We start from the raw sequence: 24,909 nt of genomic DNA, 5'->3' as shown, positions 1-24,909 counted from the left end.
GTATTTAACGTCTGACGAATTGTACCATACACGCTGCTCTCCTTAGTGCGGGGCTGAAGTGTGACAGACGCAGCTGTGAAGTCTCGCACAGCTCCAAGCCAACGTTAGTTCACTCTGCTCCAGACCCCTTTCCTTTGGTAAACTTGCAGCCTGGTGTGTGGCTTATATTGTTCCCTGTCTCCTCTCAGTTTCCTGCTGCCCCTCCAAGCGCAAGGTTTTTTACTTTGCTGTGCTTTAACACTAAATGTATTATTAGAATTAAGGGGCCCAGCCGCTTCACCATTGGATGGGGGGCGGATGCTAGATTTACATTTTATGGGTGGTCGTTACTGCTCATTTCATGATAATTTAATCTTTAAAATTAAGATATGTGAAAGCTTCATTTAAAAAAAACATAATTTATGCTTACCTGATAAATTTATTTCTCTTGTAGTGTATCCAGTCCACGGATCATCCATTACTTATGGGATATTAACTCCTCCCCAACAGGAAGTGCAAGAGGATTCACCCAGCAGAGCTGCTATATAGCTCCTCCCCTAACTGCCATTACCAGTCATTCGACCGAAAACATGCAGAGAAAGGAAAACCATAGGGTGCAGTGGTGACTGTAGTTTAATGGAAAAATTACCTGCCTTAAAGTGACAGGGCGGGCCGTGGACTGGATACACTACAAGAGAAATAAATTTATCAGGTAAGCATAAATTATGTTTTCTCTTGTTAAGTGTATCCAGTCCACGGATCATCCATTACTTATGGGATACCAATACCAAAGCTAAAGTACACGGATGACGGGAGGGACAGGCAGGCTCTTTATACGGAAGGAACCACTGCCTGAAGAACCTTTCTCCCAAAAACAGCCTCCGAAGAAGCAAAAGTGTCAAATTTGTAAAATTTGGAAAAAGTATGAAGAGAAGACCAAGTTGCAGCCTTGCAAATCTGTTCAACAGAAGCCTCATTCTTAAAGGCCCAAGTGGAAGCCACAGCTCTAGTAGAATGTGCTGTAATTCTTTCAGGAGGCTGCTGTCCAGCAGTCTCATAGGCTAACCGTATTATGCTACGAAGCCAAAAGGAGAGAGAGGTAGCCGAAGCTTTTTGACCTCTCCTCTGACCAGAATAAACGACAAACAGGGAAGACGTTTGTCGAAAATCCTTAGTTGCCTGTAGATAAAATTTCAGGGCACGGACTACATCTAGATTGTGTAGCAGACGTTCCTTTTTCGAAGAAGGATTAGGACACAAAGATGGAACCACAATCTCTTGATTGATATTCCTGTTAGTGACCACCTTAGGTAGGAACCCAGGTTTAGTACGCAGAACTACCTTGTCTGAATGAAAAATCAGATAAGGAGAATCACAATGTAAGGCAGATAACTCAGAGACTCTTCGAGCCGAGGAAATCGCCATTAAAAACAGAACTTTCCAAGATAACAACTTGATATCAATGGAATGAAGGGGTTCAAACGGAACCCCCTGTAAAACATTAAGAACTAAGTTCAAACTCCATGGTGGAGCAACAGTTTTAAACACAGGCTTGATCCTAGCTAAAGCCTGACAAAAAGCTTGAACGTCCGGAACTTCTGACAGACGTTTGTGTAAAAGAATGGACAGAGCTGAAATCTGTCCCTTTAAGGAACTAGCGGATAAACCCTTTTCTAAACCTTCTTGTAGAAAAGACAATATCCTCGGAATCCTAACCTTGCTCCATGAGTAACTCTTGGATTCACACCAATATAAGTATTTGCGCCATATCTTATGGTAAATCTTTCTGGTAACAGGCTTCCTAGCCTGTATTAAGGTATCAATAACTGACTCAGAAAAACCACGTTTTGATAAAATCAAGCGTTCAATTTCCAAGCAGTCAGCTTCAAAAAAATTAGATTTTGATGTTTGAAGGGACCCTGGATCAGAAGGTCCTGTTTCAGAGGTAGCGACCAAGGTGGACAGGATGACATGTCCACTAGATCTGCATACCAAGTCCTGCGTGGCCATGCAGGCGCTATTAGAATCACTGATGCTCTCTCCTGTTTGATTCTGGCAATCAATCGAGGAAGCATCGGGAAGGGTGGAAACACATAAGCCATCCCGAAGGTCCAAGGTGCTGTCAAAGCATCTATCAGAACCGCTCCCGGATCCCTGGATCTGGACCCGTAACGAGGAAGCTTGGCGTTCTGTCGAGACGCCATGAGATCTATCTCTGGTTTGCCCCAACGTCGAAGTATTTGGGCAAAGACCTCCGGATGAAGTTCCCACTCCCCCGGATGAAAAGTCTGACGACTTAAGAAATCCGCCTCCCAGTTCTCCACTCCCGGGATGTGGATTGCTGACAGGTGGCAAGAGTGAGACTCTGCCCAGCGAATTATCTTTGATACTTCCATCATTGCTAGGGAGCTTCTTGTCCCTCCCTGATGGTTGATGTAAGCTACAGTCGTGATGTTGTCCGACTGAAACCTGATGAACCCCCGAGTTGTTAACTGGGGCCAAGCCAGAAGGGCATTGAGAACTGCTCTCAATTCCAGAATGTTTATTGGTAGGAGACTCTCCTCCTGATTCCATTGTCCCTGAGCCTTCAGAGAATTCCAGACAGCGCCCCAACCTAGTAGGCTGGCGTCTGTTGTTACAATTGTCCAGTCCGGCCTGCTGAATGGCATCCCCCTGGACAGATGTGGCCGAGAAAGCCACCATAGAAGAGAATTTCTGGTCTCTTGATCCAGATTCAGAGTAGGGGACAAGTCTGAGTAATCCCCATTCCACTGACTTAGCATGCACAATTGCAGCGGTCTGAGATGTAGGCGTGCAAAGGGTACTATGTCCATTGCTGCTACCATTAAGCCGATCACCTCCATGCATTGAGCTACTGACGGGTGTTGAATGGAATGAAGGACACGGCATGCATTTTGAAGCTTTGTTAACCTGTCTTCTGTCAGGTAAATCTTCATTTCTACAGAATCTATAAGAGTCCCCAAGAAGGGAACTCTTGTGAGTGGAAAGTGAGAACTCTTCTTTTCGTTCACCTTCCATCCATGCGACCTTAGAAATGCCAGTACTAACTCTGTATGAGACTTGGCAGTTTGAAAGCTTGAAGCTTGTATCAGAATGTCGTCTAGGTACGGAGCTACCGCAATTCCTCGCGGTCTTAGTACCGCCAGAAGAGCACCCAGAACCTTTGTGAAGATTCTCGGAGCCGTAGCCAATCCGAATGGAAGAGCTACAAACTGGTAATGCCTGTCTAGAAAGGCAAACCTTAGATACCGGTAATGATCTTTGTGAATCGGTATGTGAAGGTAAGCATCCTTTAAATCCACTGTGGTCATGTACTGACCCTTTTGGATCATGGGTAAAATTGTCCGAATAGTCTCCATTTTGAACGATGGAACTCTTAGGAATTTGTTTAGGATCTTTAAATCCAGGATTGGCCTGAAAGTTCCCTCTTTTTTGGGAACCACAAACAGATTTGAGTAAAACCCTTGTCCCTGTTCCGACCGTGGAACTGGATGGATTACTCCCATTAATAAAAGCTCTTGTACGCAGCGTAAAAACGCCTCTTTCTTTATTTGGTTTGTTGACAACCTTGACAGATGAAATCTCTCTCTTGGGGGAGAGTATTTGAAGTCCAGAAGGTATCCCTGAGATATTATCTCTAGCGCCCAGGGATCCTGGACATCTCTTGCCCAAGCCTGGGCGAAGAGAGAAAGTCTGCCCCCCACTAGATCCGTTCCCGGATCGGGGGCCCTCAATTCATGCTGTTTTAGGGGCACCAGCAGGTTTCCTGGCCTGCTTGCCCTTGTTCCAGGACTGGTTAGGTCTCCAGCCTTGTCTGTAGCGAGCAACAGATCCTTCTTGTTTTGGAGCAGAGGAAGTTGATGCTGCTCCTGCTTTGAAATTCCGAAAGGAACGAAAATTAGATTGTCTAGCCTTAGGTTTGGCTCTGTCTTGAGGCAGGGCATGGCCTTTACCTCCTGTAATGTCAGCGATAATTTCTTTCAATCCGGGCCCGAATAAGGTCTGCCCTTTGAAAGGTATATTAAGTAATTTAGACTTAGAAGTAACGTCAGCTGACCAGGATTTTAGCCACAGTGCTCTGCGCGCCTGAATGGCGAATCCGGAATTCTTAGCCGTAAGCTTAGTTAAATGTACTACGGCATCTGAAATAAATGAGTTAGCTAACTTAAGAGCTTTAAGCCTGTGTGTAATCTCATCTAATGGAGCTGATTCAAGTGTCCCTTCCAGAGACTCAAACCAAAATGCTGCTGCAGCCGTGACAGGCGCAATGCATGCAAGGGGTTGCAATATAAAACCTTGTTGAACAAACATTTTCTTAAGGTAACCCTCTAACTTTTTATCCATTGGATCTGAAAAGGCACAGCTATCCTCCACCGGGATAGTGGTACGCTTAGCTAAAGTAGAAACTGCTCCCTCCACCTTAGGGATCGTTTGCCATAAGTCCCGTGTGGTGGTGTCTATTGGAAACATCTTTCTAAATATCGGAGGGGGTGAGAACGGCACACCGGGTCTATCCCACTCCTTAGTAACAATTTCAGTAAGTCTCTTAGGTATAGGAAAAACGTCAGTACTCGACGGTACCGCAAAATATTTATCCAACCTACACATTTTTTCTGGTATTGCAACTGTGTTACAATCATTCAGAGCCGCTAACACCTCCCCTAGTAATACACGGAGGTTTTCCAGCTTAAATTTAAAATTTGAAATATCTGAATCCAATCTGTTTGGATCAGAACCGTCAGTCGCAGAATGAAGCTCTCCGTCCTCATGTTCTGCAAGTTGTGACGCAGTATCTGACATGGCCCTAACATTATCAGCGCACTCTGTTCTCACCCCAGAGTGATCACGCTTACCTCTTAGTTCTGGTAATTTAGCCAAAACTTCAGTCATAACAGTAGCCATATCCTGTAATGTGATTTGTAATGGCCGCCCAGATGTACTCGGCGCCACAATATCACGCACCCCCCGAGCGGGAGATGCAGGTACTGACACGTGAGGCGAGTTAGTCGGCATAACTCTCCCCTCGTTGTTTGGTGAAATGTGTTCAATTTGTACAGATTGACTTTTATTTAAAGTAGCATCAATACAGTTAGTACATAAATTTCTATTGGGCTCCACTTTGGCATTAGCACATATAGCACAGATGTCTTCCTCTGAATCAGACATGTTTAACACACTAGCAAATAAACTAGCAACTTGGAAATACTTTTCAAGTAATTTACTATAATATGAAAACGTACTGTGCCTATAAGAAGCACAGAAAGAGTTATGACAGTTGAAAGTTAATAAACTGAAAGGTTATAGCATCAAATCTTTGTAAAAAACACAATTTTAGCAAAGGATTGTTCCCATTAGCAAAGGATAACTAACCCTGATAGCAGAAAAAAAAGTTACAGAAATAAACGTTTTTTATCACAGTCAACTACAATCTCACAGCTGTGAATGATTACCTCCCTCAAAACAAGTTTTGAAGACCCCTGAGTTCTGTAGAGATGAACCGGATCATGCAGGAAATACAATGAGCTTCTGACTGAATTTTTTGACCTCCCCCTCACACACAACAGTGAGAGAGATCAGTAAACTGTCATAAATTAAATAAAACAACTGCCAAGTGGAAAAAATAATGCCCAAAACATTTTATTCACCCAGTACCTCAGAAAATGAAACGATTTTACATGCCAGCAAAAAACGTTTAACATAAATTAAGTGTTATTAAAAAGCCTGTTGCCAGTCCCTGCAAATTAGGCTAAAGTCTTATGCACACAGTATAATTCCAGTGAAGTGCCATTCCCCAGAATACTGAAGTGTAAAATATACATACATGACAGCCTGATACCAGTTGCTGCTACTGCATTTAAGGCTGAGTTTACATTATATCGGTATGGCAGAATTTTCTCATCAATTCCATTGTTAGAAAATAATAAGCTGCTACATACCTCTTTGCAGATTAATCTGCCCGCTGTCCCCTGATCTGAAGTTTACCTCTCCTCAGATGGCCGAGAAACAGCAATATGATCTTAACTACGCCGGCTAAAATCATAGTAAAAACTCAGGTACATTCTTCTTCAAATTCTACCAGAGAAGGAATAACACACTCCGGTGCTATTATAAAATAACAAACTTTTGATTGAAGGTATAAAACTAAATATAATCACCATAGTCCTCTCACACATCCTATCTAGTCGTTGGGTGCAAGAGAATGACTGGTAATGGCAGTTAGGGGAGGAGCTATATAGCAGCTCTGCTGGGTGAATCCTCTTGCACTTCCTGTTGGGGAGGAGTTAATATCCCATAAGTAATGGATGATCCGTGGACTGGATACACTTAACAAGAGAAACTAAAGTTTTATTTAATTGCATTTATAGTAGTCTTTATATTAACATATTTTAATAGGTTCAAATGATAATCAATTTCTAACCCTTTAAGATGACTGAGGTGTAGACTGTCCCTTTAACTATTTGGCTTCTCCTTACTGTCTAATATATTTAATAATTTTAAGGAATAGAAGAAGCGTAATTTTATTATTTATCATCTTACAGAGGTGCACCAATAATCCTCCATTTCCTTTTTTGGGTCTCTTTATGTAGAAAATAAACGTGTTATCCTCTGGTACAAGTGCAGATACATCAATAAGTGCTTAGTCCACTGAATCATTCTATTTTATTTGTTCCACACTGGGTTATGGCATCATGCTCGGTGGCGCAGGAGTGCTGCATATAATGGTGTCCCTGGTACAGTACACACTCCCCTCACAAGCCCTCCGGGACAAGACACTCTGAAGGGTACCTGGGTGTGGCTGGAATCCCTTTATTTCGAGCCTTCTCACTTTCCCCCATTTTATCCATCCATGTTCCACAGTTTAAACGGTTCCCTCCAAATACGAAGCCAGTTACAGGATCTATTCCAGCGCTTACATTAAACCCTGGTGAGAAATAACAGCAAGTGAGCAAGATCTTTTCTAGAAGGACAGAGATAATCAGACACTGGGAGACTACATGGTCTATTACTCATCATGAGCTGAGAGGGACAGAGAGGAAACCTTCATGTACATCAATGGATTTAATAAAGCTGGGGATGAAGCATTTGTCACAAAAAGAGCAACTCCAGAACAAGAGGTCCTGACCTCAGGTTGGGGACAGCAAGTGCTTCTTTATAGACCAAGAGGTGGATTTATGGAAGACAGCAGGGGAGACAAGTGTAAATACTGCAATACATGAATGGCGTATGCACAAGGGTATCCTGAGGATTAATTAAGATGATGTTTCAGAAGGAGATATGAACATATACGATGGTCCTTCTGGTTCTTATCTGCTGTCAAACTCTGTGTTTTTATAAATCCCCAGAGAAAGAGACCGTCAGTGTCTTGCACACAGAATGATAGGGATATGTTCGCCTTACATAGCATGGTGTGCAGCAAACTCACCTTCATCCCTCATGTTCCGGTCAATCTGGGGCCCAGCATTCCTCTCTCGGAACTGAATTCCGCTAGCATGGCGCTGAAGAGCTTCTTGAATGACCTCATACAGCGGCTGGTCCTGTGCAAAGGCACAAGTTAGTTTGGGGGACACACAGATAACCCACCACTGCCTGCAATTAAATGGCACCAGAACTGAAGGTCACAGAGTAAATCACAAGTTGTTGGTCACACAATGGTTGATGGGAGTACTAAACAGATGTAAACTTACCACGGTCCCAGCAGCAATCGGGGGAGAATCATCTGTAGGGTACATCCGGGACACTGGGCACCGTAGAATCTCTATACCATTTGGGACCATTGTACAGTAATCCTGTATACACTGCAGCCACCACCACACTGCATCACGGCAATTATACCGAGAATATGTGCCTTGGCCCAGCAGATTGGGTATAAGCCCATGTCTTAGTGTGCCAGCGAATGCGAGGATAATATTCCTAAAACAGAAGACAAAACACTGCAGTTAGGGAGAAAACATAATTTATGTAAGAATTTACCTGATAAATTAAGTCCATGAGCTAGTGACGTATGGGATATACATTCCTACCAGGAGGGGGCAAAGTTTCCCTAACCTCAAAATGCCTATAAATACACCTCCCACCACACTCACACCTTAGTTTAACGTATAGCCAAGTAGTGAGGTGTAAAAAGGAGTAAAAAACATAATTTATGCTTACCTGATAAATTTATTTCTCTTGTAGTGTATCCAGTCCACGGATCATCCATTACTTATGGAATATATTCTCCTTCCCAACAGGAAGCTGCAAGAGTCCACCCACAGCAAAGCTGCTATATAGCTCCTCCCCTAACTGCCATATTCAGTCATTCGACCGAAAACATGCAGAGAAAGAAAAAACATAGGGTGCAGTGGTGACTGTAGTTCAAATAAAAAAATTACCTGCCTTAAAGTGACAGGGCGGGCCGTGGACTGGATACACTACAAGAGAAATAAATTTATCAGGTAAGCATAAATTATGTTTTCTCTTGTTAAGTGTATCCAGTCCACGGATCATCCATTACTTATGGAATACCAATACCAAAGCTAAAGTACACGGATGATGGGAGGGACAAGGCAGGTACTTAAACGGAAGTTACCACTGCCTGTAAAAAACCCTTTCTCCCAAAAATAGCCTCCGAAGAAGCAAGGTATCAAATTTGTTAAATTTGAAAAGTATGAAGCGCAGACCAAGACTCCGTCTTGTGAATCTGTTCAACAGAAGCCACATTTAAAAAAGGCCCAAGTGAAAACCACAGCTCTAGTAGAATGAGCTGTAATCCCTTCAGGAGGCTGCTGTCCAGCAGTCTCATAAGCTAAATGAATTATGCTTTTTAACCAAAAAGACAGAGAGGCTGCTGAAGTCTTTTGACCTCTCCTCTGTCCAGAATAGACAACAAACAAGGTGAACGTTTGATGAAAACTGTAGTAGCTTGTAAGTAAAACTTTAAAGCACAAACCACGTCCAATATTGTGTAATAGACGTTCCTTCTTTGAGGAAGGATTAGGATACAAGCATGGAACAACTATCTCTTGAGTGATGTACTTGTTAGATACCACCTTAGGAAAAAACCCAGGTTGGTACGCAGGACTACCTTATCCGTACGAAGGACCAGATAAGGAGAATCACATTGTAACACAGATAACTTGGAGACTCTACGAGTCGAGGAATTAGCTACCCAAAAGGAACTTTCCAAGATAAAGATTGATATCTATGGAACAAAAAAGGTTCAAACGGAACTTCTTGAAGAACCTTAAGAATCAGGTTTAAGCTCCATGGCGGAGCAACAGTTTTAAACACAGGCTTGGATCTAACCAAAGCCTGACCAAATGCCTGAACGTCTAGAATACCTGCCAGACGCTTGTGCAAAAAAATAGACAGAGTAAAAATCTGTCCCCTTTTAAGGAATTAGCTGACAACCCTTTTCTCAAAAACATCTTGGAGAAAAGATAATATCCTGGGAATCCAGACTTTACTCCATGAGTAACCCTTGGATTCATAACAATCAGATATTTACACCATATCTATGTTCAATTTTCCTAGAGACAGGCTTTCATGTCTGTATTAAGGTATCAATGACTGACTCGGAGAAGCCATGCTTTGATAACATCAAGCGTTCAGTCTCCAGGCAGTCCATCTCAGATTGATTCTATTTAGATGGTTGAAAGGACCCTGAGGTAGAGGGACCTGTCTCAGAAGCAGAGACTGTGATGGAAAGGATGACATGTCCACCAGATCTGCATACCAGGTCCTGCGTGGCTACGCAGGCGCTGTCAAAAACACCAAAGCCCTCTCCTGCTTGGTCTTGACCTCCGGAGGAAATCCCACCCCCCCGGAAGAAAAGTCTGACGACTTAGAAAATCCACCTCCCAGTTCTCAACACCTGGGATATGGATAGCTGATAGACAAGAGTGAGTCTCTGTCCAGTGAATTATTGTAAGACTTCTAACATCGCTAGGGAACTTCTGTTCCCCCTTGATGGCTGATGTAAGCCACAGTCGTGTATATTGTCCGACTGAGTATGATGTACCTCAGAGTTGCTAACTGAGGCCAAGTCTGAAGAGCATGGAATATCACTCCCAGTTCCAGAATATTTATTAGAAGGAGGGTCTCCTCCTAAGTCCACTATCCCTGAGCCTTAAGGGAGTTCCAGACTGCATCCCAACCTAAAAGGCTGGCATCTATTGTAACAATTGTCCCATCTGACCTGCGGAAGGTCATACCCTTGGACAGATGGACCCGACATAGTCACCAGAGAAGAGAATCTCTGGTCTCTTGGTCCAGGTTTAACAGGGGGACAAATCTGTGTAATCCCCGTTCCTCTGACTGAGCATGCATAGTTGCAGCGGTCTGAAATGTAGACGTGCAAACGGTACTATGTCCCTTGCCGCTACCATTAAGCCGATTTCATTCATGTACTGAGCCACCGAAGGGCGCGGATGGGATGAAAAAACACGGCAGAAATTTAGAAACTTTGACAACCTGGACTCCGTCAGGTAAATTTTCATTTCTACAGAATCTATCAGAGTCCCTAGGAGGGAAACCCTTGAGATTGGGGATAGAGAACTCTTTCCTTGTTCACTTTTCACCCATGTGATCTCAGAAATGCCAGTACTACGTCCGTATGAGACTGGGCAATTTGGATGTTTGACGCCTGTATCAGGATGTCGTCTAAATAAGGGGCCACTTCTATGCCCCGCGGTCTAAGGACCGCCAAAGCGACCCCAGAACCTCCATAAAGATTCTTGGGGCTGTAGATATCCCAAAGGAAAGAGCTACAAACTGGTAATGCCTGTCTAGAAAGGCAAACCTGAAAAACGATGGTGATCTTTATGCATCACAATGTGAGGATAAGAATCCTTCAAATCCATTGTAGTCCTCTATTGACTCTCCTGGATCATAGTTAAGATGGTACGAATAGTTTCCATCTTAAATGACGGAATTCTGAGGAATTTGTTTAAGATCTTTAGATCCAAAATAGGTCTGAAGGTTCCCTCTCCTTGGGAACCACAAACAGATTTGAGTAAAAACTCTGTCCCTGTTCCTCTCTTGGAACTGGATGGATCTCGTACACAATGTAAGAATGCCTCCTTCTTTATCTAGTTTGCAGATAATTGTGAAAGGCGAAATCTCCCCTTTTTTTGGGGGGGAATCTTTGAAATCCAGAAGATATCTCTGGGATATAAATTCCAATGCCTAGGGATCCTGGGCATCTCTTGCCCACGCCTGGGCGAAGAATGAAAGTCTGCCCCCTATAGGATCCGTTACCGGATAGGGGTCCGTTCCTTCATGCTGCCTTAGAGGCAGCAGCAGGCTCCTTGGCCTGCTTATCTTTGTTCCAGGTCCGATTGTCTCCAGACCGCCTTGGACTGAGCAAAAATTCCCTCTTGTTTTGCCTTAGAGGAAGAGGATGCCACACCTGCCCTGAAGTTTTTTAAAAGGCACGAAAATTAGACTTTTTTTTTTTTTTTTTTCCCTTGATTTGGACCTATCCTGAGGAAGGGCATGACCTTTTCCTCCAGTGATATAAGCAATAATCTCCTTCAAACCAGGCCCGAATAGGGTCTGCCCCTTGAAGGGAAGTTAAGTAGCTTATTTATTAAAGTTACGACAGCTGACCATGATATAAGCCATAGCGCTCTGCGCGCCAGTATAGTAAAAAACAGAATTCTTAGCCGTTAGTCTAGTCAAATGAACAAGGCATCAGAAAACAAAGGAATTGGCTAGCATAAGCTTGTCAAATATATTCATCCAATGGAGTCGCTTAACTGTAAAGCCTCATCAAGAGACTCAACTCAGAACGCCGCAGCAGCAGTGACAGAAGCAATGTATGCAAGGGGCTGCAGGATAAAACCCTGTTGAATAAACATTTTTTATCCATTGGATCTAAAAAGCACAACTGTCCTCGTCAGAGGTAGTGGTACGCTTAGCTAGAGTAGAAACTCTTCTCTCCACCTTAGGAACTGTCTGCCAGAAGTCCCGTGTGGTGGTAACTATTAGAAAACATTCTTCTAAAAAATAGGAGGGGAAGAGAACGGTACACCTGGTCTATCCCATTCCTTATTAAAAAAAATAATTTAGTAAACCTCTTTAGGTATTGGAAAAACATCAGTACACACCGGCACTGCATATTATTTATCCAGTATACACAATTTCTCTGGCCCTGTGATTGTACACATTCAGAGCAGCCAAAGCCTCCCTGAGCAACAAGTGGAGGTTCTCAAGCATAAATTTTAAATGTAGAAATATCAGAATCAGGTTAAATCATCTTCCCTGAGTCAAAAAAAAAAATCACCCACAGACTAAGCATATTGTGAGGTAGTATCATACATGGTTCTTAAAGCGTCTGTATGCTCTGTATCTACCCCCAGAGCTAACTGCTTTCCTTTAATTTCAGGTAGTCTGACTAATACTGCTGCCAGAATATTATTCACCACCTTTGCCATGTCTTGTAAAATAAACGCTATGGGCGCCCTTGATGTACTTGGCGCCATTTGAGCGTGAGTCCCTGAAGCGGGAGTCGAAGGGTCTGACACGTGGGGAGAGTTAGTCGGCATAACTTTCCCCTCGACAGAATCCCCTGGTAAAAGAAACGCTATGGGTGCCCTTGATGTACTTGGCGCCATTTGAGCGTGAGTCCCTAAAGCGGGAGTCAAAAGGTCTGACACGTGGGGAGAGTTAGTCGGCATAACTACCCCCACGACAGAATCCTCTGGTGATAATGTTTTTAAAGACAAAAAATGATCTTTATTGTTTAACATGAAATCAGTACATCTGGTACACATTCTAAGATGGGGTTCCACCATGGCTTTAAAACATAATGAACACAGAGCTTCCTCTATGTTAGACATGTTAGAACAGACTAATAATGAGACTAGTAAGCTTGGAAAACACTTTAAATCAAGTTAACAAGCAAATATATAAAACGTTACTGTGCCCTTAAGAGAAACAAATTTTGTCAAAATTTGAAAAACAGTGAAAAAAAAGGCAGTAAAACAAATGAAATTTTTACAGTACATGTAATAAGGTAACAGAGCATTGCACCCACTTGCAAATGGATGATTAACCCCTTAATGCAAAAAACAGATAAAAAAAAAAAATGACATAGACGTTTTTAAAAACAGACACAACAAACTGCCACAGCCAACAGTGGGAAGCTTCAGTTAACTGTTTCTATGCAAAATTTAAGCCAGCCATGTGGAAAAAACTTAGGCCCCAATAAGTTTTATCACCAAACATATGTTAAAAAACGATTAAACATGCCAGCAAACGTTTTAAAACACATTTTTATAAGAGTATGTATCTCTATTAATAAGCCTGATACCAGTCGCTATCGCTGCATTTAAGGCTTTACTTACATTACTTCGGTATCAGCAGTATTTTCTTAGTCAATTCCATTCCTAGAAAAATATTTTACTGCACATACCTTATCTGCAGGAAAACCTGCACGCCATTCCCCCTCTGAAGTACCTCACTCCTCAGAATGTGTGAGAACAGCAAATGGATCTTAGTTACGTCTGCTAAGATCATAGAAAAACGCAGGCAGATTCTTCTTCCAAATACTGCCTGAGATAAACAGCACACTCCGGTGCCATTTAAAAATAACAAACTTTTGATTGAAGAATAAACTAAGTAGAAAGCACCACAGACTCTCACAACCTCCTATCTATGTTGAGGCTTGCAAGAGAATGACTGAATATGGCAGTTAGGGGAGGAGCTATATAGCAGCTTTGCTGTGGGTGGACTCTTGCAGCTTCCTGTTGGGAAGGAGAATATATTCCATAAGTAATGGATGATCCGTGGACTGGATACACTTAACAAGAGAAAAGCATACAAAAAAGAGGAACTGGAAAATAATATTGTGCATTTATACAAAAAAATATAACCACCAAAAACAGGGTGGGCCTCATGGACTCTTGCCATTATGAAAGAAATGAATTTAACATAAATTATGTTTTCTTTCATGTAACTGGCAAGAGTCCATGAGCTAATGACGGATAAAATACCCAAGATGTGGAAGTCCACAGAAGAGTCACTAGAGAGGGAGGGATAAAATAAAAACCAGCTATTTCCGCTGAGAAATTAAATCCAAAAAATAAGAATCAAACAGACAGCTGCCTGAAGAACTTTTCTACCAAATAATGCTTCAGAAGAAGCAAATACATCGAAATGGTAAAATTTAGTACATGTATGCAAAGAAAACCAAGTTGTTGCTTTGCAAATCTGATCAACTGAAGCTTCATTCTTAAAAGCGCAAGAAGTGGGGACTGATTTAGTAGAATGAGCTGTAATTCTCTGAGGCAGAGACTGCCCCGCCACCAAGTAAGCCTTGTAAATCAAAAGCTTTAACCAAGATACCAAAGAAATAACAGAGGCTTTCTGTCCTTTCCTAGAACCAGAAAAGACAACAAATAGACGAGAAGTCTTCCTGAAATCTTTAGTAGCCTCAACATAGTATTTCAAAGCTCTTACCACATCCAAAGAATGTAAGGATCTCTCAAGAGACTTCTTAGGATTAGGACACAAGGAAGCAACAACAATTTCCCTACTAATGTTGTTAGAATTCACAACCTTAGGAAGAAATTTAAATGAAGTCCACAAAACAGCTTTATCCTGATGAAAAATAAGAAAAGGAGACTCACAAGAGAGAGCAGACAATTCAGAAACTCTTCTAGCAGAAGAGAAAGCCACAAGGAACAATACTTTCCAAGAAAGCAGTTTAATATCCAAAGAATGCATAGGCTCAAAAGGAGGAGACTGCAAAACCTTCAAAACCAAATTAAGACTCCAAGGAGGAGAAATAGATTTAATAACAGGCTTGATATGGACAAAGTCTGAACAAAACATTGAATGTCAGGAAGTTTAGCAATCTTTCTATGAAATAAAACAGAAAGAGCAGAGATTTGTCCCTTCAAAGTACTTGCAGACAAACCTTTATCCAAACCGTCCTGAAGAAACTGTAAAATTCTAGGAATTCTAAAAGAATGCCAAGAGAATTTATGAGAACACCGTGAAATATAGGTTTTCCATACCTGATAATAAATCTTCCTTGAAACAGACTTATGAGCCTGCAACATAGTATTAATCACTGAGTCAGAGAAACCTCTATGACTAAGCGTTCAATATTCATACCTTCAAATTTAGCGATTTGAGATTCACATGGAAAAACGGCTCTTGAGACAGAAGGTCTGGCCTTAAAGGAAGTGGCCAAGGTTGACAACTGGACATCCGAACAAGATCTGCATACCAAAACCTGTGAGGCCATGCTGGTGCTTATTAGAAACACATGCGATTGTTCCATTATGATTTTGGAGATTACCCTTGGAAGAAGAACTAGAGGCGGAAAATATAAGCAAGTTGGTAAGACCAAGGAACTGCTAACGCATCCACCATCTCCACCTGAGGATCCCTGGATCTGGAAAGGTATCTTGTTTAGATGGGAAGCCATCAGATCTATTTCTGAAAGACCCCACACATCTGTACAATCTGAAAAAAAACACATCTGGATGGAGAGACCACTCCTCCGGATGTAAAGTCTGATGGGTGAGATAATCCGCTTCACAATTGTCTACACCTGGGATATGAATCACAGAAATTAGACAAGAGTTGGATTCTGCCCAAGAAAGTATCCGTGATACTTCTTTCATTGCTAAAAGACTGTGAGCCCCTCCCTGATTATTGACATATGCCACAGTTGTGATAATGTCTGTCTGAAAGCGAATGAAAAGTTCTCTCTTTAATAGAGGCCAAGCCTGAAGATCCCTGAAAATAGCACAGAGTTCTAAGATATTGATTGATAACTTTGACTCTAGAGGATTCCAAACCCCTTGTGCTGTCAGAGACCCCCAGACAGCTCCCCAACCTGAAAGACTTGCATCTGTTGAGCAGTGTTCCCTCTAAGGCCAGTTTTCTGTGTGGCCCAGCAACGAAATAGTTAATTAGGTAACCGCACCCTGCAATTAGCAAACTGTTTCACTGCGGGGCCGCACACAAAACTGGCCATAGGGGGAACACTGCTGTTGAGACTACAGTCCAGGAAAACCGAACAAAAGAGGCCCCTTGAACAATACGATTATGGTCTAACCACCAAGTCAGAGAGAGTAGAATGCAGGTATTTAAGAATATCAATTGTGATATCCGATTATAATCCCTGCACCATTGATTCAGCATGCAAAGCTGCAGAGGTCTCATATGAAAACAAGGAAAGGGGATCGCGTCCGATGCTGCAGTCATGAGACCTAAAACTTCCATGCACATAGCCACTGAAGGGAATGATTGAGACTGAAGGTTTTGACAGGCTGAAACCAATTTCATTTGTCTCTTGTCTGTTAAAGACAGACTCAAAGACACTAAATCTATCTGGAAACCTAAAAAGGTGACCTTTGTTTGAGGAATCAAGAAACTCTTCTGTAAATTGATCCCCCCAACCATGCCTTTGAAGAAACAACACTAGTTGTTTCGTGTGAGATTCTGCTAAATGAAAAGACTGAGATAGTACCAAGATATCGTCCAAATAAGGAAACACTGCAATACCCTGCTCTCTGATTACAGATAGAAGGGCACCGAGAACCTTCGAAAAGATTCTTGGAGCTGTCTTCTAGGCCAAATGGAAGAGCGACAAACTGGTAATGCTTGTCTAGAAAAGAGAATCTCAGAAACCGATAGTGGTCTGGATGAATTGGAACATGAAGATAAGCATCCTATAAAAGTCTATTGTGGACATAAAATGCCCTTGCTGAACAAAAGGCAGAGTAGTCATAGTCACCATCTTGAAAGTTGGGACTCTTACAAAACGATTCAACAGTTTCAGATCCAGAACTGGTCTGAAATAATTCTCTTTCTTTGGGACAATGACTAGATTTGAATAAAACCCCAAACCCTGTTCCTGTAGAGGAACCGGAACAATCACCCCTGAAAGCTCTAGATCTGAAACACATTTCAGAAACGCCTGAGCTTTCACAGGATTTGTTGGAATATGAGAAAGAATCTTCTCACAGGAGGCCTTATTCTGAATCATATTTGATACCCTTGAGACACAATATTCTGAACCCACTGATTCTGAACAGAACCTGACCAAATTTCCTGAAACAATTTTAATCTGCCCCCCACCAGCTGATCTGGATTGAGGTCTTTTATAAGGCTTGGTTTTATTCCAATTTGAGGATGGTTTCCAATTGGAACCAGAGGCCTTAGGGGAAGGAGTAGACTTTTGTTCCTTATTCTGACGAAAGGAATGAAAACGATTAGGAGCCTTAAATTTACCCTTAGATTTTTTATCTTGAGGTAAGAAAACTCTGTTCCCACCAGTAACAGTGGAAATAATAGAATCTAATTGAGAAATGATTAGCATGTTGAAGCAAAAGAATAATGCTGGTCAAATCATGATCTTCTACCTGCCGTGCTTAACTATCCAACCAAAAAGTTGAAGCAGCAGCCACATCAGTCATTGAAATAGCAGGTCTAAGAATATTGCCAGAATGTAAATATGCTCTTCTAAGATAAGATTCAATCTTCCTATCCAAAGGATCCTTAAAAGAAGTACTATCTTCCATAGGAATAGTAGTACGTTTGACAAGAGTGAAAATAGCCCCATTAACCTTAGGAACTTTTCCCCAAAACTCTAAAATTTGCCAAAGGTAAAGGATACAACTTCTTAGACCTAGAAGAAGGATTGAAAGAAGAATGAGGCTTAGACCATTCCATAGAAATCATATCAGAAACAGCATCTGAAACAGGAGAAACCTCAGGAGCAACCTTAGGAGGTTTAAAAACATTATTAAAACGTTTACTGGCTTTATTATCAAGAGGACTAGACTCTTCAATACTCAAAGTAACCAGAACTTCCTTCAATAAAGAACAAATATAACCAATATTAAACAAATAGGAAGCTTTGTCAAATTCAGAATCTGAATCAGGATCTTCTGAACCAGAAGAATCCTCATCAGCAGAGGATATTTCAGTATGCTGTCGGTCAATACAAATTTCATCACATTTATGAGAAGTTTTAAAAGACCTTTTACTTTTATTTGAAGGCGGAATAGCAGACATAGCCTGCAGGAAATCAGGTACTTTAGACGTTGGAAGGAACAACAGACAGTGTATTAGTACTAATAGAAACATTATCGGCATGCAAAAACTTATTATGACAGATGCTACATAATTGGGCTAAAGAAATAACATCAGTTCATTTACAACAGACACACTTAGCTTTGGTAGAACTGTGTTCAGGCAGCATGGTTTCTACAGCAATATCAGAGGCCGGATCAGATTGAGACATCTTGCAAAATGTAAAAAAAGAAAAAAACAACATTTAAACAAAATATCCAATTTCCTCATATAGCAGTTTCAGGAATGGGAAAAAATGCTTATGCTAAAGTAAAATGCAAAAAAACAGAATTTATGCTTACCTGATAAATGTATTTCTCTTGTGGTGTATCCAGTCCAAGGATTCATCCTTTACTTGTGGGATATTCTCCTTCCCAACAGGAAGTGGTAAAGAGAGCACACAGCAGAGCTGTCCATATAGCTCCCCCTCTAGCTCCACCCCCCAGTCATTCGACCGAAGGTTAGGAAGAAAAAGGAGAAACCATAGGGTGCCGTGGTGACTGTAGTATAAAAATAAAAACCACCTGTCTTAAAATGACAGGGCGGGCCGTGGACTGGATACACCACAAGAGAAATAAATTTATCAGGTAAGCATAAATTCTGTTTTCTCTTGTAAGGTGTATCCAGTCCACGGATTCATCCTTTACTTGTGGGATACCAATACCAAAGCTTTAGGACACGGATGAAGGGAGGGAACAAGACAGGTACCTTAAATGGAAGGCACCACTGCTTGTAAAACCTTTCTCCCAAAAATAGCCTCCGAAGAAGCAAAAGTATTGAATTTGTAAAATTTGGAAAAAGTATGCAGCGAAGACCAAGTCGCTGCCTTACAAATCTGTTCAACAGAAGCCTCATTTTTAAAAGCCCATGTGGAAGCCACTGCTCTGGTAGAATGAGCAGTAATTGTTACAGGAGGCTGCTGGCCAGCAGTCTCATAGGCCAAATGGATGATGCTTTTCAGCCAAAAGGAAAGAGAGGTAGCGGTCGCCTTCTGACCTCTCCTCTTACCAGAATAGATAACAAACAAAGCAGTTGTTTGTCTGAAATCCTTAGTTGCTTGTAAATAGAACTTTAAAGCACGAACCACATCAAGATTGTGTAACAGACGTTCCTTCTTCGACGAAGGATTAGGACACAGAGAAGAAACAACAATTTCCTGGTTAATATTCTTATTAGATACAACCTTAGGAAGAAAATCGGGTTTGGTACGCAAAACTACCTTATCTGCATGGAACACCAGGTAAGGTGAATCACACTGTAAAGCAGATAACTCTGAAACTCTTCGAGCAGAAGAGATAGCTACCAAAAACAAAACTTTCCAAGATAAAAGCTTAATATCTATGGAATGTAAAGGTTCAAACGGAACCCCTTGCAGAACTGAAAGAACTAAATTCAGACTCCATGGCGGAGCCACAGGTCTATAAACAGGCTTGATTCTGACTAAAGCCTGACTAAACGCTTGAACGTCTGTGTAAAAGAATAGACAAAGCAGATATCTGTCCTTTTAAGGAACTAGCTGATAATCCTTTCTCAGCAATATCCTGGGAATCTTAATCTTACTCCATGAGTAACCCTTGGATTCGCACCAAAAAAGATATTTTCGCCAAATCTTATGGTAGATTTTCCTGGTGACAGGCTTTCTAGCCTGAATCAGGGTATCAATAACCGACTCAGAGAAACCACGCTTTGATAGAATTAGGCGTTCAATCTCCAAGCAGTCAGACGCAGAGAAATTAGATTTGGATGTTTGAAAGGACCTTGTATTAGAAGGTCCTGCCTCATTGGTAGTGTCCAAGGTGGAACAGATGACATGTCCACTAGGTCTGCATACCAGGTCCTGCGTGGACACGCAGGCGCTATTAGAATCACCGAAGCCCTCTCCTGCTTGATTCTGGCAACCAGACGAGGGAGGAGAGGAAACGGTGGAAAAACATAGGCCAGATTGAAGGACCAAGGCGCTGCTAGAGCATCTATCAGCACCGCCTGGGGATCCCGGGATCTGGACCCGTAAAGAGGAAGCTTGGTGTTCTGACGGGACGCCATCAGATCCAATTCTGGAGTGCCCCATAGCTGAGTCAGCTGGGCAAATACCTCCGGGTGGAGTTCCGACTTAGAAAATCCGCCTCCCAGTTGTCTACTCCTGGGAAGAGCTTCTTCCCGAGACCATAAACCCTGAGCTTTCAGGGAGTCCCAGACTGTGCCCCAGCCCAACAGACTGGCGTCGGTCGTTACGATGATCCATTCTGGTCTGCGGAAACACATTCCCTGAGACAGGTGATCCTGAGACCACCACCAGAGAAGAGAATCTCTGGTCCCCTGGTCCAGCTGTATTTGAGGAGACAAATCTGCATAATCCCCATTCCACTGTTTGAGCATGCATAGTTGCAGTGGTCTGAGGTGTATCCGTGCAAAAGGGACTATGTCCATTGCCGCTACCATTAGCCCGATTGTCTCCATGCACTGAGCTACAGATGGCCGAGGAATGGCATGAAGGGCTCGGCAAGTGGTTAAGAGTTTTAACTTTCTGAATATTTTCATTTCTACCGAGTCTATTAGAGTTCCTAGGAAGGAAACTCTTGTGAGGGGGGAGAGAGAACTCTTTTTGATGTTCACCTTCCACCCGTGAGACCTCAGAAAGGCCAATACAATTTCCACGTGAGACTTGGCTCTTTGGAAAGTCGACGCCTGAATTAAGATGTCGTCTAGATAAGGCGCCACTGCTATGCCCCGCGGTCTTAGAACCGCCAGGAGGGACCCTAGCACCTTTGTGAAAATTCTGGGAGCAGTGGCCAACCCGAAAAGAAGAGCCACAAACTGGTAATGCTTGTCCAGAAAAGTGAACCTGAGAAACTGGTGATGATCTTTGTGGATAGGAATGTGCAGATACGCATCCTTTAAATCCACGGTGGTCATATATTGACCCTCCTGGATCATTGCTAAGATTGTCCTAATGGCCTCCATCTTGAATGATGGGACTCCTTGAATTCTAGAAGATATCCCTGAGATACAATCTCTAAGGCCCAGGGATCGTGTACATCTCTTGCCCAGGCCTGAGCGAAGAGAGTCTGCCCCCTACTAGATCCGGTCCCGGATCTGGGGCTACCCCATCATGCTGTCTTGGAGGCAGCTGCAGGCTTCTTGGCCTGTTTACCCTTGTTCCAGCCCTGGTAAGGTTTCCAGGTTGTCCTGGGTTGTGAAGTGTTACCCTCTTGCTTTGCAGCAGGGGAGGGTGAAGCGAGACCGCTCCTGAAATTTCGAAAGGAACGAAAATTATTTTGTTTATTCTTTGTCTTGAAGGACTTGTCCTGGGGGAGAGCATGGCCTTTTCCCCCAGTGATTTCTGAAATAATCTCTTTCAATTCAGGCCCGAAGAGGGTCTTTCCTTTGAAAGGGATGTTCAATAGTTTGGATTTTGACGACACATCGGCCGACCAGGACTTTAGCCATAGCGCCCTGCGTGCCAAAATGGCGAAACCTGAATTTTTTGCCGCTAACTTAGCTAGTTGGAAAGCGGCATCTGTGATAAAAGAATTAGTCAGCTTAAGAGCCTTAATTCTGTCCATAATGTCCTCATATGAGGTCTCCGCCTGGAGCGCATCTTCCAGCGCCTTGAACCAGAAAGCAGCTGCAGTGGTTACAGGAACAATGCATGCAATAGGTTGGAGAAGAAAACCTTGTTGAACAAAAATTTTCTTAAGTAAACCCTCTAATTTTTTATCCATAGGGTCTTTGAAAGCACAACTGTCTTCTATAGGTATAGTTGTGCGTTTAGCAAGTGAAGAAACAGCCCCCTCCACCTTAGGGACCATCTGCCACGAGTCCCGTATAGGGTTAGATATGGGGAAAATTTTCTTAAAAACAGGAGGGGGAACGAAGGGAATACCTGGTTGATCCCACTCCCTAGTAACGATATCCACAATCCTCTTAGGGACCGGGAACACATCAGTGTAAACAGGAACTTCTAGATACTTGTCCATTTTACACAATTTCTCTGGAACCACCATAGGGTCGCAGTCATCCAGAGTAACTAATACCTCCCTGAGCAATAAGCGGAGGTGTTCTAGTTTGAATTTAAAAGCCAACGTATCTGAATCTGTCTGAGGAGCAACCTTTCCTGAATCGGAAATTTCTCCCTCAGACAGCACATCCCTCGCCCCCACTTCAGAGTGTTGTGAGGGTATATCGGATACGGCTACTAAAGCGTCAGAATGCTCATTATCTGTTCTTAAAACAGAGCTATCACGCTTTGCAGGTAACACGGGCAGTTTAGATAAGAACAAAAAGACAGAAGTTCGGAGCTGCAGTTAAAACTGGGTGAATTTATTCAATCTTAAGATCGGTTACAAGTGTAGCAATATTTCATGCCCCTAGTAAACACAGCTTACGCGTTTCGGCAATACGCTGTACTCATAGCTTGCTATCCACACTCTTACTAAAGGGCCTTTTAAGAGGGGTAAAAACATCTGATTGGTCAAGGGGTCATGCTTCAATTAACTAATACATTGCTGGATTCAAATTAACCTCTGGTATACTGAGCTCATTAGCTCCACTGTCTATACAAAATTTAGTAAATACTACACAAGTGCTTCAATATAATAACAACACAATACATTGTCTGGAACATTTTTAAATAAAGAAAACAAGAGAGAGAGAGAGAAGAAAGAAGAAAGAGTGAAAATGTTAAACTTCACATTCAAAAATTTCTTAACTGCTAATCTCATCCTATAATCGTTTACAAAAGCAGCTCTTTCAAGGAATAAACTCACTGTCCAATGTTTTAAGCCTTGATTGTACTGTGAATAGAGTTGAAAAAAGTGTGACCTTAACATCCTATTTGACTCTACTATTTGATTAATAATTTTTGGTACAATAGATTAAGGTGCGGTTTGTCTTAAATTACCGTGTTTAGACTAACAATCACTATTTACAAAAAGCCTGCACCAACCTATTCTCTTACAGACTGTATAAACGAATAGTGTGGATCAACGCTATCCCTTGCTTAACTATCCTCCTATAATGTTCATTAAATTCTTTATTGATTTGTTTGTATCTACATATTTTCGCTGACAGAGTACCCCAAAAATTTAATTTGGATGTACCCCTGTTCGCGAAATAGTGAATTGGGACTATATTTTCTGCTTGACATTTTGTGTTTGGATTGGTTACATCTGTGGTGTTAATTCCCAAATGTGTACCAAGATACCACTAGTTCCAAAAATTTATTAGGTCATAAGAGGAATTTAGACCTTTTGGATACCTCGTTTGTAAATGGAAAATCCAAAAAATTTCCCTTTTTGCTAGAGCATGGTCCCTGTCTCCCCCTCTTGGTTTAGTATTAACTATTTCTATAATTGTCCACTTAAAGCTCTTGGCTTGTTTATTGTGGACCAAATTGAAATGTTGTACCATGGGGGTGGTCAAGACACCATCTCTAATGTCCAAGAGATGTTCCCTGATACGCGTACGTGTTTCTCTGGATGTCATCCCTACATATTGTAGGTGACAATCACCACAACCCGCTAGATAGAACACTGAGAGGGTATTATCCATTACTGCCGGCAAGTCTTGCAAGGTAAAAGAGTTAGACGCACTAGAGGTGCTAGGCGTCGCTTGAGCGGGCGTAACTGGTTGTGACACTTGGGGAGAGGTTGATGGGCTAACCTCGTTACCTTCTGTCTGAGAATCATCTTGGGCCACATTTTTAAGTGCAACAATATGTTCTTTAAAGTGTATAGACATATCAGTACAAGTGGGATACATTCTGAGAGGGGGTTCCACCATGGCTTCTAAACACATTGAACAAGGACTTTCCTTGGTGTCAGACATGTTTAACAGACTAGTAGTAATATAAACAGGCTTGGAAATCACTTTAATCAAGTAAAAACACACTTTGAAAAAAACGGTACTGTGCCTTTAAGAAATAAAAAGGCACACAATCTTGCAAAAACAGTGAAAAAATGCAGCAAACTTTTCGAAATTTTTACAGTATGTACCTAAAGCATTAGTAAGATTGCACCACTAGCAATATAAACGATTAACCCCTTAATGCCCAAACCGGATCGACAGTAGTCAAAAAAACTGGTTAAGGAAACTTCAGCACCTTGCCACAGCTCTGCTGTGGCCCTACCTGCACCCTTAGGACCAGATTTGTGGGGGAAAAGCTTCTTATAGGCCCTCAAACTGCAGCAGGACCCTCCATGTGAAACAGCCTGAACTTCTAGTCAAAATAACTGCGCATCTGAGGCGCGAAATTAGGCCCCTCCCACCTCACTCTGGTGCTTGTGAGGCCTAAAGAAACACTCCCAAGTGTTTTAGTAATAGCCATGTGGGTAATAACCCCTGAAAGAAACCCAAAGGAACCTTCAAAGTGTCTCAAAAAACGAAATTTTGCAATAAAAACCGTTTGCCATTAAGTAGTGTCAACCAGCATAAACTAGCCCTGTTATGTAAGCTTGCAATTCCATACTTAGTCTCTGAATATAGCTTACCCTTCCCTCATGGGGATATTATCAGTCTCTTCTAGCATTATCACAGTCTTGTCTAGAAATAAATGACTGAACATACCTTGTTGCAGCCTAACCTGCAAACCGTTCCCCCCCAACTGAAGTTTTCTTGCACTCCTCAGTCCTATGTGGGAACAGCAGTGGATTTTAGTCACAACATGCTAAAATCACCTTCCTCCCTGCAGAACTCTTCATTCCTTTCTGCTAGAGAGTAAATAGTAAACACCGGTACCATTTAAAATAACAAACTTTTGCTTGTAGAAAATAAAAACTACATTTCTAACACCACATTCACTTTACCCTTCCGATTGCTTAGAGCCGGCAAAGAGAA

General features: G+C 42.1%; 1 protein-coding gene across 2 annotated transcripts in view; it reads right to left on the bottom strand.

Moving 5' to 3' along the window:
- The window catches only part of AGL (amylo-alpha-1, 6-glucosidase, 4-alpha-glucanotransferase), a 397,512-nt gene that overhangs the window by 25,388 nt on the left and 347,215 nt on the right, over window positions 1-24,909 (bottom strand). For both annotated transcript variants that reach the window (XM_053693718.1, XM_053693717.1), the window contains exons 24-26: window positions 7,686-7,911; window positions 7,424-7,535; window positions 6,787-6,922 (exon numbers count right to left, since the gene is read on the bottom strand). In XM_053693718.1, coding sequence (XP_053549693.1) covers window positions 6,787-6,922; window positions 7,424-7,535; window positions 7,686-7,911 — 474 coding nt within the window. The remainder of the gene's footprint in view (window positions 1-6,786; window positions 6,923-7,423; window positions 7,536-7,685; window positions 7,912-24,909) is intronic.

This window comes from Bombina bombina, chromosome 10 (genome assembly GCF_027579735.1).
Source record: "Bombina bombina isolate aBomBom1 chromosome 10, aBomBom1.pri, whole genome shotgun sequence".
NCBI lineage: Eukaryota > Metazoa > Chordata > Amphibia > Anura > Bombinatoridae > Bombina > Bombina bombina.
The sequence above is the reverse complement of the archived record's forward strand: the minus strand, read 5'-3'. Positions and strand labels throughout refer to the sequence as shown.